Below are 17,109 nucleotides of genomic sequence, written 5' to 3'. Positions count from 1 at the left end.
TCTGCCCAGCAGGTGGAGCCCTCCTTTATGCACAGACCCATTTGAATCATCAAAATTATCATCACTTTCTCCTTCATCGATATATTCATCATCACTAGCATTGCTTGATTCAAAAACATGCTCCTGATCAAATTCGCCTTCGTCTGAATCAGAATTTGTCACTATATCCAACATTTGTTGCACCGTGAAACTCCTTGGTCTACTTCTTTTACCTGTTGAAGTGCTTGGTTCGTCATTAGCTCGCTTCATGGCTACTTTAGTCTAGAATACAACTCACAACTTTGCCAAAACAAAGGAAGCCGTTTTCAGAACGCTAGACTTGCGCTAAATCGAGGCTAAGCAGTGATTGGGTAGCAATTTTTATCTCTCTGACAACACAAAAACATGTGGTCGGCAAAATACCAGTTTAGCGGTAACTCAGTATATATCATTTTTGGAAATTACCAGTATATCGGTAACTCGATCTGGTAGGGTTAAAAAGATTGGAGATTATATCGGCTGAAACATTGTGTGAATAACAAGCAAGATGAGAACGGTAGTCTGAATAATCCAGATTATCAGTCCTCATCTAAAAAAAAAAATCATAAAAAGAACATATACTCCACTGCTCTCCCTCCTACCTGGAAGAGTGGTCTCACGAAGACAGAACGGATATTACACTATCCCCCTCCAAAGGATAAATTAATCTCTGAGGGGAACAAATACTGACAAAAGAACCGGTATTGCAGTATCAACCTAAAAAATGAGGAAGTAGTGTCTGTGAGGTTGGTATTATGACACTAGAACAGATACTACACTACTCTCCTGAATTGATCATTAAAAGATAGTCCAATAGTATAGTTTGGCTTCCAATATAGACATAAATATTAAGGTTTTATTTATCATTTTTACTTTAATTCACCATAAACAAGGGGCACATTGTCACTAAGATGTAAGGGGCTACTGTGAATTAGGGTTTAAATCTAAAAGGGCACTCTAAGTAGGGAGTTGTGCAGCAACATTTTTCTACATGTTAGTACAGTCAGAGAAACCATGAACCAAGGAAGCATTCCAAAGACTAGTAGTTTGTGAAAAGATTCTATTAGAGTAGAAAGCCTTTTTGCGTTTGGGAGATTTCTACAGTGAGGGGATTGAATTTTGCCGCTTATTGGGTTAGTTGGGATATCAATGCAGCAAGTTCGTCAAATGCTTCCCCTTTACTCTTGTAAAAATTCATGATTGTATGAAGATGCCAGTTTTTCAGGGTAATCTCTTCTGATTTGATTTGTGCATTTCTCGCACAGCCTTCAATGTTTCTGCAGCAACACCTGAGGATCCTCCAGCCTATCTCTTCATTGTACTCACAGCTTCCCTGTACCATTACGCTTTCAATTCTTATAGTTGGACCAGATACTGCTTCTTCAACATAGATATTTCTGGATTCTATAGAAACTTACTATTCAACAATTTATGATAGTGGCATTTCCTCTTGTCCTGTTTGTTGCAAATACACCATTGTTGTTTCGGATGCACGTCTCTCCATATTTGTCTTTGTTATTGGTTTACTATCCTGAATACTTCATTCTTTTGCTCATTCCGTCATAGAATATCTGGAAACCTGCCTTTCTCGGCCTCATTCTTTTATTTGTATATTGCTCTTCTTGTTTTCCTCTTTGCCACCACACACACATCCTTATTCACTAAACCTTTCACCCACTGACTCTGCTTTACGTTTGACATACTTTTCAACTTCCTATTTCTACAAATATATCACTGTAACTCTAACCGCAACCCCTTCAATTTTGCTTTTCTTTAATGCGCTTCTTCCACTTTCTTGTAGTGGGACTTTTGCATGTTCTTCATTCAATCTCCATACGTTTCTTTACCTTTACATAAGCTTTCTTCAATGTTAATTACTTAATTTTTTTTTTTTGTCATAGTAGATCTGGAAACCTGATTTATTCAGCCTCCTTATGATACCAAACCGTTTTTATCTGGAAGGTTTATTGTTTTTATGTTATTTGGATTACAATCTAGATTATTATATTCACAATATTTCTGTTGATGTAACAATCGACTTTCTTTGGATGTATTTCTTGTTGAACTTTTGAACCTATATAGAATTTCGAAATAAATGCATTATTTAATTCACAAAAGTTAGATTGTTCTCTTTCCATATTTTTAAAAAATTTATATTATTTCCTTTTATTTAAAAATGGTACAAGCAGAACATTCTTTTAATGCATTTTTAAAAAATTATTTTTAAAAAATTAAAATGAAATTATTTCTTAATTAAAATTTTTTTAAAATTAAAATTTGTTTTTTAATGTTTAAAAATTTATTTTTTTATTTTTCTTTATTTTTTATTTCAATTTTTGTTTATTTATCATGTTTATTTTTATTTGTTTTTGGATTTTTTTAAAGATTAATTTTGTAAACTTTATTTTAAATTCAATTTTTAATACTGAAAGAATTATTTGTAACATATTCTATTTTATTTATAGAAGAAAAAAAATAAAAACTTTCTAAACATCATGATATACATTTTTATTTTAATTGTAATATTTTAAAGTTTATCCTTTGAAATGCCTGTAAAATGTAACTCTATAATTGGATTTGTTTGTTCTAATTTTTAAAAAATACCTTTTTTAGCATCCTGGTGGTGAGGAAGTTTTACTTGACCAAGCGGGTAAGTTTAAAACCATCTATTTCAAGTTTTGCATTAAAAGATTTTTTTTTTTAATTTCTTACTATACTAAATGTGAATTAATCAATGTTTTTCCCTAAGGCTTTTTTCCTATATACTTTTGTAACACAAAATCTATATGAAAATGTACTTTAGTTCTAGGATTAAGTTATTTTTGACAAAAAGTTCTATTTTAATTTTTCAAATTAGCTATAATTTATGATTCACCAGATAAGTCATCCCTCTTGCAGCTTTCTATTTCTCTCATCCTCTCACACTGTTAATTTAACCTCGCTTGAATATTTCTTAATATCTGTAAGCATTTAAAGAAAAAGTGACTCTTTTACATGGCCATTTGTGTGTCTGTACACACCAAATATACACATGTAGATTAAATGATAAAATAATTTTATTTATTTCTATATAATAATAATAATAATATAAAAATAAAAAAATTATTATTTTTAGTTATCTAAGAAGAATGTCTTAACAGTTTATGAATTTTCAAGTGAAATCAAAGTAAAATAGATGGAGTGCTTGTGAACTAATAGGTCGCAAGTATGTCTCTATCTCTCATGTATATCTATATAATTATAAAACTCAAATGACCTTGTAACGGGTGTTGTAACCCAACATCCAGTTTACGACTTTTGGTTGCGCATGCGTATATAAACAAGTAATCAACGTGACAATAAAATGTATTGTTTTACTGTGTACGTTTTCGGCATCCCAATTGGTTTTTTGTTTTTGCATTTAAATTATCCAAATAAACAATTGTTAATACTTTCTGCATTTTTTTTTTACATCGTTCATTTCCTAACACAATTTTCTTTCAAATAAATCTACTTTAACCCGTTGACAACCATAAGAGAATTTTACAACGGCAATTTACCCACCACCTTCATTTTTTAAAAATTTATTCTCCATTTTTAATACATCTTTCTTAAAAAACATTCATGCATTTTCTTCTACACTGCAAACATAAATAAATAACCCTGAAAATGTTTTTAATTTGCATTACAAATAAATAATCAACGCAACAATAAAACATTGTTTTACTGTGTATGTTTTCAGCATCCCAATTTTGTTTTTTTGCATTTAAATTAAAATATATATCAAAATTTGAATTTAACTTTAATTTTTATGGTATTTGTTCAGTGCACATTTACCTATAAGTATGGCAAACCACTTATAATTCAATGGGGTGTGTTGTTGCTGCGTGGTAATTTATTTTCACGGTTTGTTGGATGTGTATTATCTATGGAGTGGTATTTTTGACAAGTGCAACCTTAATGGCAAAAAGGCGGCTATAAAATCGCTTATAATTTGGGGGGGGTATGCAAGGTTGTAATATTGATTAGGTAATATGCTGCAATATTTTTAAGTTTCTTCTGCTATGATATAGGAAGTATGATTATAAGGGGGCGGTCGGAGGATTGGATGGCAATGTCTATGAGTGCGTTTAACTCGATGCAAAAGGTTTAAGGATACATATAGTTGGCAAGATGGAAGAGTAAGGAGTCATTTACTACTTATGAAAGTGGTAATAATATCAATAATAGTAAGGTAATTATAATAATGATAATAGTAATAATAATAAAGATAAAAATAAAATAAAAGTAAAAATATTACCAATAGCTGTGATAAAAGTAATGTTTCTTAACCATTTGGACAAGCTTAAGCATTATTTTATTAAGATATTCCAAAATGGCTAGTCATATCGCAGTTGTATTTTGGTTGTAATAAATATATATATACACACACACACACACACACACACACACACACACACACACACACAATTTCTTATTTTTCCAAATACAAACAGCAAACTCACCTTTTCTCCGTTTATTTTATCAATTTCTCTCTAAGTTATGAAATATATGACAATTAAGCGTCATACAATTTTTGGCATTTCATCCTTGTAAGGACTTGTTAGACTAATGCATGGAATTGATGTTACTGCATGTTTTTTAAAAACCCCCACTGAAAATGCAGCACCGGACAGGAACTAGCTTATTGCGCTTCTTCGCTGTCCATTAAACGTAACAATATCCCTCACTAACCGTTTCCCCTAGTAAAGGGTTATCAGACAACACCCCAAACCAAATTTTTTTTTTTTTTTTTTTTTTTTGCAACCGCCCCTAAGCACTCACTATCTGCAAAAATCGCCATGAAAAACTTCAATTTTTTAATATAAAATATTAGCACACCCTCTGAATACATAACCATTACATAACATTAAATAAATAACTGACCTAGAATCGCCTGCATCTTGACAAAGCTTAATCAACAATATATCTACTTTAAGCATAAGCCCTCAAACAACTTTGCCTAACAAACCCTATCCCCGTAAAACCGTACGCATAATACCACCTATTAAATTGCAACCAAACAACCGATGCACATGATGCAACCAGAATATAACCTAACCAATCTAAAACCTAAGCCTCATGAAAAAATAGCTTAGAAACCCCCTCCCAGGGCCAAAGACTTAAGACCTAAATGTAGACCCATCTAACCACCACCCCTAACCCACACTGGCAAGCCCCCCCCCTCCCCCCCCAAATAAGAAATAATTTAAAAATCAGCACATTTGGACTCCACTATTAGATTAACACTAAGCCCTTCATTCCAGTAGTATTTACATTAAAACATTTAAATGTATCGAAAATATAGCATAAGATAATCCCCACCCAGTTCAGCCTAACCCACTCTCGTCACCCATACAGACACATCCCCATCCCTCTTCTACCCTTTCCGACTATCAGCCAAGTGCGATCCCAATTCCCCACAAGCAAACACGTGTACCATATCTAAATTCCTTCCAAATTCCTTTCTAGTCGTCACTTCCTACTGATAATCTTGCTAGATTGAATGCAGCTAAACCAGTCCAGCTTCGAGTAAATTCCATCACAAGAGTCTCTGTTTGAACAAATACCGTTTTTTTGCCATCCAAAATAGGAGGAAAAAGAATTCACCAAACCAGCGCATCTTGGCAAGACCACCCAATCAATTTAACACAAAATTTAATGGAGAAATATGGAATTTTAATGGACAGTTGTAAACCATGCTTCTTGCAACATCTCTTGGATATTAGAACTACTACAAAAAATAGCTACGCCAAATGGATATACCTGTCCCTCGTGTTCATAAACGAGAAAGTATGTATTCAATTTTCTAGGCCTTGCTTTAACATAAAAAAAAACATAAATTTAATGGCCTTTATAATCGGATTTCAAGAAATTTAAAGTTTTATTGTGGACTCTTGAAACTATCTTTCCCAGTGAAGGACTTTAATATAAACCCAAGTTTTTTTTTTTTTTTTTTTTTTTTTTTCCACCAAACTCTTATGCTTTCCCGGCTAATTCGACATCTACTTTCATTATACCCTCACTTTTTTTTTTTTTTATGTGTGTGTATTTTCTTTGTGTATCTGTTTGTATATATGAATATATGCGTATATGCATGTGTGTGTGTATATATATTCTTTATTTTACTTTATTTTATTTTTCACGGGACCACTTTCTCCTCACTCCTCAATCCTATTTCCTGTTATTCTGACCTCCCCCTACTTGTCTGCATCCCTTTCTTTTATGCATTCCCTAGTAATTATTATTAACATTATTATCATCATTATTATTAGTAGTAGTAGTAGTGATGATAGTGGAGGTAGTAGTATTGTTATTACTATTATTATCATTATTATTGCTTTTGTTTTTACCGCTATTATCATTATTGTTATTATAATCATCATTATAATTGCTGTTATTATTATCCCCGTTACTATCCCAGTCATTGTTACCATAATCTTCATTTTCATTGTTACTACCATTGACATTACTTTTATCACAGCTATTGGTAATATTATTTTTTTCATTTTATCTTTATTTTTACTTTTCTTTTATTTTTATCTTTATTTTTATTACTATTATTATAATTATTATCATTCTCATTATTATAATTACCTTACTATTATTGATATTGTTACCACTTTTATAAGTAGTAAATGTCTCCTTACTCTTCCACCTTGCCAACTATATGTATCCTTAAACCTTTTGCATCGAGTTAAACGCACTCATAGACATTGCCATCCAATCCTCCGATCGCCCCCTTATAATCATACTCCCTATATCATAACAGAAGAAACTTAAAAATATTGCAGCATATTACCTAATCAATATTACAAACTTGCATACCCCCCCCCCATTATAAGCGATTTTATAGCCACCTTTTTACCGTTTAGGTTGCACCTGTCAAAAATAGCACTCCATAGATAATAGACACCCCAAAAACCGTTAAAGTAAATTACCACGCAGCAACAATGCACCCCCAATTTAACCCTAAAACATATACCCCTTAAACTCAACACTATGTTAAAGACCATATACAATCTTGTATATCATATTATATATAACAAGCTTCTCCTTTATTTATTTAGAATTCAATAAAACTTCCCTCAACATTCTATAATTCCTCTTAATATTTTTTTGTCCCTAATGAACCCTACGCTAGAAGCCACATCTTCCCCATGCTACCTCACACCTTCTCTACTCTTCTGATGAGAAGCATTAGGTTTGAAATGCCCTGGCATAAAGAGTCCCTTCTATCCCCCAAATTTTGCTTGTATTCCATTATTCAATAAATGATCCATTCTATATCTACCAATATATAGTTTTGTGACTTCATTTCATACTCTTGTTGTCCTATTGTATAAGCTCCAATAATAATTGTTGAGCTTGGCATTATCCAGATAAGTCTCCTCTTGTGGAATTGAACTCTCTCTTTTCTTCTTACGCATTAAGCTATATATATATATGCTTTGAGAAAAAATAGAAAAACCGAATGAAATTATTAAAATAATCAACGTTTCATCCTTATTTCAGAGGACATCTTCAGGATATTGAAGTAAAAATGCAAGAAAAGAAAAAGTCATAGATCATACGAAAAAGAGAACAGTTTTTGAATCCTACCCATGTCGGGAAGGACAAACATATGTGTGCATATGGGAAGGTTGGGTTGTTCAATGTCTATATATACACTTTTAAAAATACGTTAAATAAATATGTATACTTTTTTTTCTTTTTTTTTTTTCTGTAAACTTATTCATTTTGTTGAAATATTTAAGGAAAAATGGTTAGCCAGGATCTGTTTCGATATTTTGTTCTCTGATTATTATTTTCCCTATGCTATGGGCTAAATGGTAGAAGCCTTTTCTTTGCGTAATAGTATTAGTATTTAATATTAGTGCTGATTCTAAAAGTCTTCTTTTAGCTCTATCACGTATTTAATAATTTTCGCATGATCTAAATTAAATGAGTGATCGTGTTCTGCACAATGGCAAAAGAGTGCATTTAGGGCGTTACCATTCCTTATATCTCTTCTGTGTTCGTAAAGTCTTAATTTCAATTCACGCTGTGTTTCACTTATGTACGCTTGTTGGGATGGAATATATACCGGCGTCGGATGTGAGGGTTTTGGGAGAGTGCTTGGTAGTTTTTAATGTCTGTTTTATTGTTGAGGAAGTTGTTTTTATCAAGTGAAAACCAAGTCTATTAAGAGTGTTGTAGAATTTTGTATTTTTGGTGTGGGTGGGAATGAAAAGATGTCTGTTTAGTAGTGGGGTATTTGTTTTATTTTTCTGTCTGTTTATATTATAGTGTATTTTCGTAGCTTTTTTCTTTGCGTAAGAAATGAAATAGGATGGGTACTGTAGTTTTTTTAAAACATTCGTAATGTATTGAAATTCATCATTAAGATATTGGGGGCTGCATATTCTAAAGGCACGCAAGAAAAAACCTATAATCATGCCAGTCTTTATTTTATCATTGTGATGCGAGTAGTAGTGAATATAATCGTTTTTGTGTGTGGTCTTTCTATGTACTTTGAAACTCGGATCGGTTTCTGATCTGATGAGGAGTATGCCTAGAAAGCTAGGGAGTTGTCTTGTTCGGATTCATGTGTAAAATTTATAGATGGTTCCACTGAATTTAATTTATTTCTAATTTGTTCTATTTGTGTGTTTTTAGGTAGGAAAATAAGAATGTCATCTATATATCTAAAATATGTGGAGTTGTTAGGAGGTTTGTGTTTAAAAGAGTTAGTTTCTAAGAATTCTAAGAATAAGCAGGCTAGTACACCACAAAGGGGGTTACCCATAGGGAGTCGAAATTTCTGTCTGTAGTAAGAATTATTAAACTGAAAATAGGTTCTATCGGTAATGAGTTTTATGATTTGTATTAGTGTATCTGAGGAAAAAGGTAGGTCGGCTTTAATTTTGATTAGGTGCTTCTGAAGAAGATTGAGGCATTTTTTGATTGGAATATTGGTGTAGAGGGGAATTATGTCTAAACTATGCATGGTTTTATTTTGTATGTCCATATTTTTTATTCTATTTAGGAGGTCACCAGAGTTTTTGATATGTGAAGTGCTGATGGTGCCCAATAGTGGAGTTAAAATTTGGGCAATTGTTCATGCTAATTTATGGGTGACGCTTCCGATGTTAGATACTATAGTTCTCATAGGGATGTGTTTTGGGGAGGCCGTATAATACAGGAATAGTGGGGTGGTATTCTACGTTATTTATCCATTTTTTATCATTTCCGATAAGTTTTTTTTACAGATTTATTAAGTTTCAAAATCTTTTTGTATTGATTTTAAATCTATCGGAGTATATATATCTCCGTCTGTCAATAGTGTGTGCATTTTCTTTAGATATGTCTTTATCTATTATAACTATACCGCCTCCTTTATCGGCTTATGAAATGATGATGTCTTTATTTTTTGTTAAAAGTTTTAAGGCATCAATGTATATATATATATATATATATATATATATATGTATATAAAATAGGGCTATCCACTTATCAAGTGTTTCCTTTTCAGATTAAATATGTTTTTAACTCTTTTTCAAAGTGTTTTTTAACATGTTTTATTAACTGTTTGCTCTTTTTAAGACCACTTAAAAATACTTTAAAAAAAGAAACTTTTTAAGGATAGATTTTAAACTCTTCCAACTTAAGGTTACCAATACTACAATCTAAAACGTTATGGAAACAAAAAGCTACACTCCAAAGATTTATTTTTAAAATTTACATTTTTATTAAATTAGGCTTTTTACACATGATCAAAATTATAAGACCAGAGACAAAAATTCTATTAAATTGTACAAAAAGTGTATGAAAAGTGTATGAAAACATTCACCAATCAGACTTAATGAGTTCTACCTCCTCTGCTTTTGATGATTTCAAAAATTCTTTGGTACATGGTGGAAATAAGGGTTTCCATTAAAGTGCGTGGGATCCTGCTCCAGTTTCTGAAAATGACTTCACAAAGTTAATTTTTTGTTGAATATTGTTTGCCATTTCGACAAACCTCTCTTGTCATCCATCCTCAAACATTTTCAGTTGGGTTCAAGTCCGGTGAGCATGCAGGATGTCCCAAGAGATGGACCCCATTTTCTTGTAGAAAGCTCAAGGCCCATCTTGCAGTGTGGATTGCAGCATTATCCTGTTGGAATAACCATCCATCCCCACACAAACGATGACCCTCCATCACCAAAGATGCTTTTTTGTAGCATGCTAACATAACTAGCTGCTGTCTGACGACCCTGCACCATCTGGAGCTCCATTGTCCCTCTGTAAGAAAAGGCACTCCATACCATTACGGACCCTCCACCACTCTGACATGTGGAAAAAATTTCAAGGGGCATGTTTTGTCATGCCAATATCGCTGGAAGCTATCAGGACCATCTAAATTGAATTTTTTCTTCCACTTCTAAACATCCCAGGTTTGGTATACACGACCAAATCTTAAGTGGTCCACTTTGTGACGTGAAAGCAATCAAGGAATTTGTTTACGCTTTTTATTTATCATGCCTTTTTGCTGTAAGTGTCATCTGATGGTTATTGGAATGTATCTTTTTGTTTCCATAACCTTTCAGATTGTAGTATTAGTAACTTTAAGTCGGAAGAGTTTAAAATCTATCCTTAAAAAAAAAGGTTTCTTTTTAAGTGGTCTTAAATTTTGGATCGGCAGTGTATATATATAAATTCTTTCTGATATGTATTGTTATTTTGAGGTATAGTTTATTTTGTGCATAGAGCTGTTAGCTATTTTGCTTTTACAGTTTAAAAGATTCTGGGGTTCTTTAAAGTTTAGGATTTTGAATTTCTCGTTCAGGCATAATATAAATAGGTCTTCTAAATTTCTACATTTACTAACTTGTAATATTTTTCTCATGACTTTCTTTGAACTCCCAGTAGTAGTTTGCTGGTGCTGTTTTTATTCTGTATTTTTTTTATTGAATGTGCTTTTATGGTCATAATATCTGAGCACTGTTGAAGTCAATACTGAAAATACATACATAAAATATATCTCCTTATAAAATTTCATGTGTCAAAACATAATTTCAAATATTTATATTATGCTCCAGAATTAATCTCTAAAAGGATAACACTTGAATTCTCTTAATTTAGTAACTTAACTTGTGTGTGTGTATATGTATGTGTGTGTATATATATATATATATATATATATATATATATATATATATATATATAAAAACAAAAAAGCATTTTTACCTGCAGACACTAATGTTTCTTGCTTACAGAATCCTCAGCGTAGTAAATGATAATTACTGCCAGTTGAAAGATTTGAACCCCCGTCACAAAGTCCACTTTGGCTCTGCAGCCCAGTATTGTTACATAGCGTCATATCAACTATTAAGCACATACATTTCAGAACCCTCTCTCACTGGGCCAACTCACTCCATCTGATTGTCTCAACCTAATTCTTCTCTGCAAGGGAATGTTCTTCATGCACACAATAATAGAAACGCCAAGTCTTCTGTGTTTCTTTGATACAGTTGAATATATTAGGCTTCAACACATTGGTTCGGAAACGTGTCACAAAGTTTTCTTTACTGATCCTTACGTCTTCAGTGGGCTACATCTTTAAAATGCCTTCTTGTTCCTTAACTCCAAAGAACAAAACTTACTCAACTTTCCAAAATGGTTCCTTGTCACCTAATGCTGTGACGTCATAATCTGGCGATAAGTCATGCCATGTATCAGACGAGTACAAAGTACTCGTCAATCTATCTCTAGTGTGATACTTTGCCAAAACAAACTTGCAGTTGTGTTTGCGACAAGTTTGAACTCCATAACTTTGTCAATTAAGATGGAGCCTGTTTCTAAATCTATATACTAGCTAATTTCTTTGTGCTCGCCATCATAGAACTTTGATCTTTCACATTATATAACCCTCTGGTACCAAGAATTATAACTAGAAAGGTAAGAAAACGTTTTTAAGATAAAGATTGATAATTTGTATTTGGCAGATGGACTTGTGGTGCAACGGATAAAAGTGCTAAGTTAATTAGTTTTAAGTGACAATCTTCTGGGGATTGAAATTACTCTTCTACCTACCTGAATAACTTTTTCAAGTTTTAACATGATTTTACAAGTGACTGGAGAATGCTTATGAATTTCATATTCTCATAACACTTCCCCATTTGGAGGACGCTGGTTCAACCCACCTAGGATGAGTGATGCTTAGGTAGTTAGGTGTTCAGTTAGAACAAGAAACCATCATGGCTGCAATAAGCATTGTATGAGGACTTTTGATGATTGGTCAAAAATAGAAATTAAACAAAATACTGAGAGACCATTGCATTTTTACATGATTGGTGATCTTTATTGGATGTGTTTCGATTAGTATTTTGTTTAATTTTCGATATTTTTTTTATTTTATTTATTTATTTATTTTTTTTAGCGTTTATCAATAGTTCTTGTGCAATGATTATGGCAGCCATGATTGTTTTTTTTTCAGTTTTTTTTTAACTGAACAGAGTGGACATTCGGTTCCTTTTGAATCAAAAAACACTTTAAAATGTTAAGATACAAAAAATACTTAGCCAGGCAGGGAGAAGAGTAACTTACCTTGCCTTTGGTAATATTTATTTGTTATATAATTTTTTAGTTATGTCTTTTTTGTATTGTTAATGCTTGTTAAAATACTCCAAATCCAAAGGATCGTTGAATTAAAAAAGCAATAACAAATATTAATAAAATGTCTTTGTAAAATTAAAATGCAGATCAGTTGATCCAGGCATTTTGCAATTAAGACAGCAGAACGAAAAAGTGGTCAAAAATCAAATATATAACCAATGTTACCAAAGACTAGAAAAAGTCTTTTACCTAGCTGAATAAGTGTTGTGTGTTTTAACTTTTTTTTTTTTAAAGCAGCACTTTTTAATACTGATAGAAACCTACCCAATAAATGTCACCAATCGTGTGGAAATATGTTCTATCATTATTTTGTTTAATTTTTGAGCATTACCGCAAGTAACCAGATGATTTTGTAGTATTAACTTTTTTTTTTCTAACTTAAGACTTGACATTACTTGGGATTCAAAATCAATGAACGCTTTAAAATAAATAACACAAAAAAACTTATCCAGGTAGATAGAGTAATTTATCTTGCCTTTGGTATAATTTCTTTGTTTATATATTTGGTTTTTGACCACTTTTTCATTTGTTGGTTATACCGGAAAATGGCCATTAATTTTGCGACATTGATTTTAATAAGCGGTAAATCAAAAAGCGGTTGACTTGAAATAGGACGTTTTCACTTTGCAACTAGTATGAGAAATGGACCCGACTTTTGCATTTTTTTTATTTAGAATATTGAAAAAAAAAAAAAAAATGCAGCACATATTAGATCATTACCTTATTTGTATTGTACAAAAAGTTTTTTGTTTTTGTTTCTTTGAAGAGACCTGTTATTCGTCAATTTAATTAATTTGGGGTGCTTATTCAGTTTTTCCTTAATAAGAATTGCAGAAAAACATTATGTATACATACCTGTTAGATTTAAAAAAAATGGTTGTACACCAACATTTACACAATTCCATCCAATATTTTTGTATTTTAAAAATCAAAGCAACTCATCCCCTCTCCACCCACCCCGTGCTAAGTTTTAGAGTCCATTCTTTATATGGAGGTGGGCTGTGTTGACTCTTAAAATTTAGTTTATGTTATGTCCGGTGAGAAAATTCGATAATCAATTTTTATAATCATTATTATTTTTCACAACAAAAATAATGGGTGAATTTGCATCATTTTTGGTGTTTTTTGTCTTCTAACCTTACATGCTTTTCATTTTTTATTTTTTATTTTTACAAACAATTTCAAATATTCAGGTGAAACTGGTTAAGTGCTAATTGTTTTATATTTAATAAATTGTTTGGCTTTTAAATTCTCAACACTTTTTTCACTTCATCTCCTTCTCTCTACCCAGTGCCTCTTTGAGAAGAGGTTGATTTGTTGCTAATCTCCTGAGGCATCCCTGTCAGGGAATGCCAACAGGGCTGCCAAGATAATTCTCATTTAGCCAAAGTCCTCCTTTTCTAGGGCGCTGGCTTTTCAAATCCCACTTTTCCATAGCCTTATGTCTATTCCCTGACCCGCGCTGTTAGAGAGAAAGAAAAAATGTCCTCTTCCTCCACTTGGCATCCATTTCTCGGTAAACAAATGGGCACATCTGGTTCGTTAGGTACAAATTCTGTTAGAAACTGTTTAATCCTTGCTGATTTCTCTGTTAATGATGAGTCAAGACCTACCCCAGAACTTCTGCCATCTTTAATGACCCATTTTTTAACTCCCCCCCCCATTTAAAAAAAATTATTATATGAGTGGTATTTACCCCAAGCCTTCAGTTCTAAAGATTGTAATTTGTGTAAATAATCGTAGTAACCTCATTTTTTCACTTGGTAAACTTATATTCACTATAAAGGGTGGTTTGCACATTTTAAAGCCTGACCCAGAAGAGGAAAAAAATTTTTTTTTTTACAAGTGGGTCAATATGTATAAACACCAAGAAAAGGTGACGGTGACTAAGTGGTCATGGACTGAAAACCTGGGTGTACTGGGTTTGAATCCAGTATGCTCTATTAAGTTGATGTAAAAATAATGTCGTTTTTTGACGTTCAACTTCAAAAGATCATAACTCCTTTCATAATAAACTCTATTAATCGAAATAAGAACCATTAGAATCGACAAATTTTTGCCAACGAGAAACAAGTTTCTTTATCCCATTAGCATAGAAATCCGAAGTTCTGGAAGCGATGAGGCTATTGAAGGCCGATTTTCATCATCTCAGCTTTTGAAGCATTTTTTGCACACCAAGTTGAGATGCTTGAAAAAGTGATAATCAGTGGGCGAGAGGTCCAGTGAATATGGCGGATGAGGCAGTCTCGTAGTCGAAATTGTTCAGCTTCTGCAGGATCAGTTGAACAACATGTGGGCGAGCGTTGTCATGGAGGAAGAATTGGTCCCTTCATATTGACCAATCTTGGGCACATATGTTAGAGCTTCTGGTGCATTTTGTCAATTCTTTTGTCAGTACTTCTCCATTGTAATTGTTTTGCCTGGACTCAAGAAGCTGTGATGAACAAGACTGGCCGCACACCACTAAACGGTTACCATAATCTTTTTTGGTGCAATATCGGTCTTGGGAAGCATTATGAAGCTTCTCCGGCATCCAACCACTGTGCCAAACATTGACGGTTGTCGTAGAGGATCCACTTCTCATCACATGTCAAAAAATAGATCATTTTTGTTGCACAGAAGGAGCATAGAAAACACCTCAAAATGACAATATTTTTAATTGAACTATTTCAGTTCATGTGGCACCCATTTATCCAAATTTTTTGACTTTTCTATTTGCTTTAAATGGCACACAACTGTTGAGTGGTCAACCTCGATTTCAACAACAACTTCTTGTGTGGTTTTGTGAGGATCCACTTCAATTAAGGCTTTCAAATGTTCGTTATCAACTGCAGTTGGCTGGCCGTGACTGTCTTCATCTTTGGGGCTCTTGTCACCATTGCTAAATTACTTGAACCACCATTGGGCCACATGTTCATTAGTGGTTCCTGAGCTAAATGCATCATTGATATCACAAGCTGTCTTAGCAGCTTTTTGGCCTAGTTTGAACTGGAATGAGAAAATCATGCAGATTTTAATTTTGTCCATGCTGTTGAAAAGCCTGCAAAAAATGAATGAAGAGATTGAGAACGGTAACAGATAACACAATCCAATAAAGCGAAAAATGCGCTTCAAAATTATATAAAACATGGCTGTATATATCTCAATGAATTAATTCAGAAATCATATATAAAAGTAACATGTGAGAAAATGATATTGTTTTAGCACAAACCGAAGACAAAAATAATTTCATCAAACCCTCACATGACCTTGCGTCTAACCTCCTGAGGAGAAGGTAAATAAAATCAATCCAAGAGTCATTTGAGGATAAGGGTTAATGATAGAATCATTGTCAACCAAAAGATGAGGAACGTTATGGAGGTATTAACATTGATCGATTGTATGAACCGCATTTGATTACTTATGGGGCGGTTTATGACAAGAATTTGTTGACATTTAAAAATGTATTCTATAGAGAAGCAGTAGTGAGTCGTACAGAAAGAAGTCTTTTTTGTGGTAGAAAGAAGTTCTTGCTGCAAATATCTTACGAGGAACCAAAAATTGGAGTTCAGTTGTGATTTTACATGAGAATCCTTGGAAACAAGAAATCAATCTGATAATAAAGGTTTATTTTTACGAACAAAAACTCTTCAATTTCTTGACCTTTTGGCTAGGAAAAATGTGTAGTATCTGTTTTAACACTACACTTGTCTATTCTCTCCTCACTCATCCAGTTAAGAAGTCCTTCTAGACTGAGACAATTTTAATTTTTGTTCTAATCTAGAACACTCCTTTTTGTGGAACTGGAATTTCCCCACATTAAAACCCATTTTATTTTGCTCTCATGGGGAGACATGTAAAAAGAAACTCTGAATTCTTTCTAATTCATATTTTTTCTTTGATGTCATGAAAGCTTGAGTTTTTTTTTTTTTTTTAAGTATGAAAATCATTATAAAAGTAAAGCCTCCTATTTTTTAACTAAAAAACTAAAAATACCTAAGAGCTATGAAGATGGGAGTGGTACCATTAAAACAAATTATATTTTGTGCTCAAGAATTTGTCTACATAGTTACAACCATTTACAATGCACTTTTGTCAGCAATGAATGATGTCTCCATCATAAAAGCCCACAACGTGCTTTGTCACTTACATCTTTGTCACCACTCTGCAATTGACGAACCCATCTCCTAACTGTGTTGACATTAACTGCATTGGCTTCCTAAACATTCAACAGGCACCGGTGAATGTTGATTGGTTCAATTTTTTTCTGCATGGAGGAATTCAATGATGCATATCTGCTTCTGATTCATGCCTTTGACAGGGGTTGCTTTCTTTAAGTCTGTCTGTATCTGTAACAGAGATGAAAAGGTCATGACTGCATGAGTTCAGTCATCATAGCAATACAATTTGCAATCCCTGTGGATCTATCCAAGCAGAATAAAAATAAATAAATAA

General features: G+C 32.8%; 1 protein-coding gene across 1 annotated transcript in view; it reads left to right on the top strand.

Moving 5' to 3' along the window:
- The window catches only part of LOC145279371 (cytochrome b5-like), a 97,870-nt gene that overhangs the window by 25,290 nt on the left and 55,471 nt on the right, over positions 1-17,109 (top strand). The window contains exon 2 of the mRNA XM_080130723.1: positions 2,632-2,668. Within this exon, the coding sequence (XP_079986849.1) occupies positions 2,632-2,668 (37 nt within the window). The remainder of the gene's footprint in view (positions 1-2,631; positions 2,669-17,109) is intronic.

Source organism: Euprymna scolopes, chromosome 1, assembly GCF_053919585.1.
Source record: "Euprymna scolopes isolate OS-2025 chromosome 1, ASM5391958v1, whole genome shotgun sequence".
NCBI lineage: Eukaryota > Metazoa > Mollusca > Cephalopoda > Sepiida > Sepiolidae > Euprymna > Euprymna scolopes.
The sequence above is the reverse complement of the archived record's forward strand: the minus strand, read 5'-3'. Positions and strand labels throughout refer to the sequence as shown.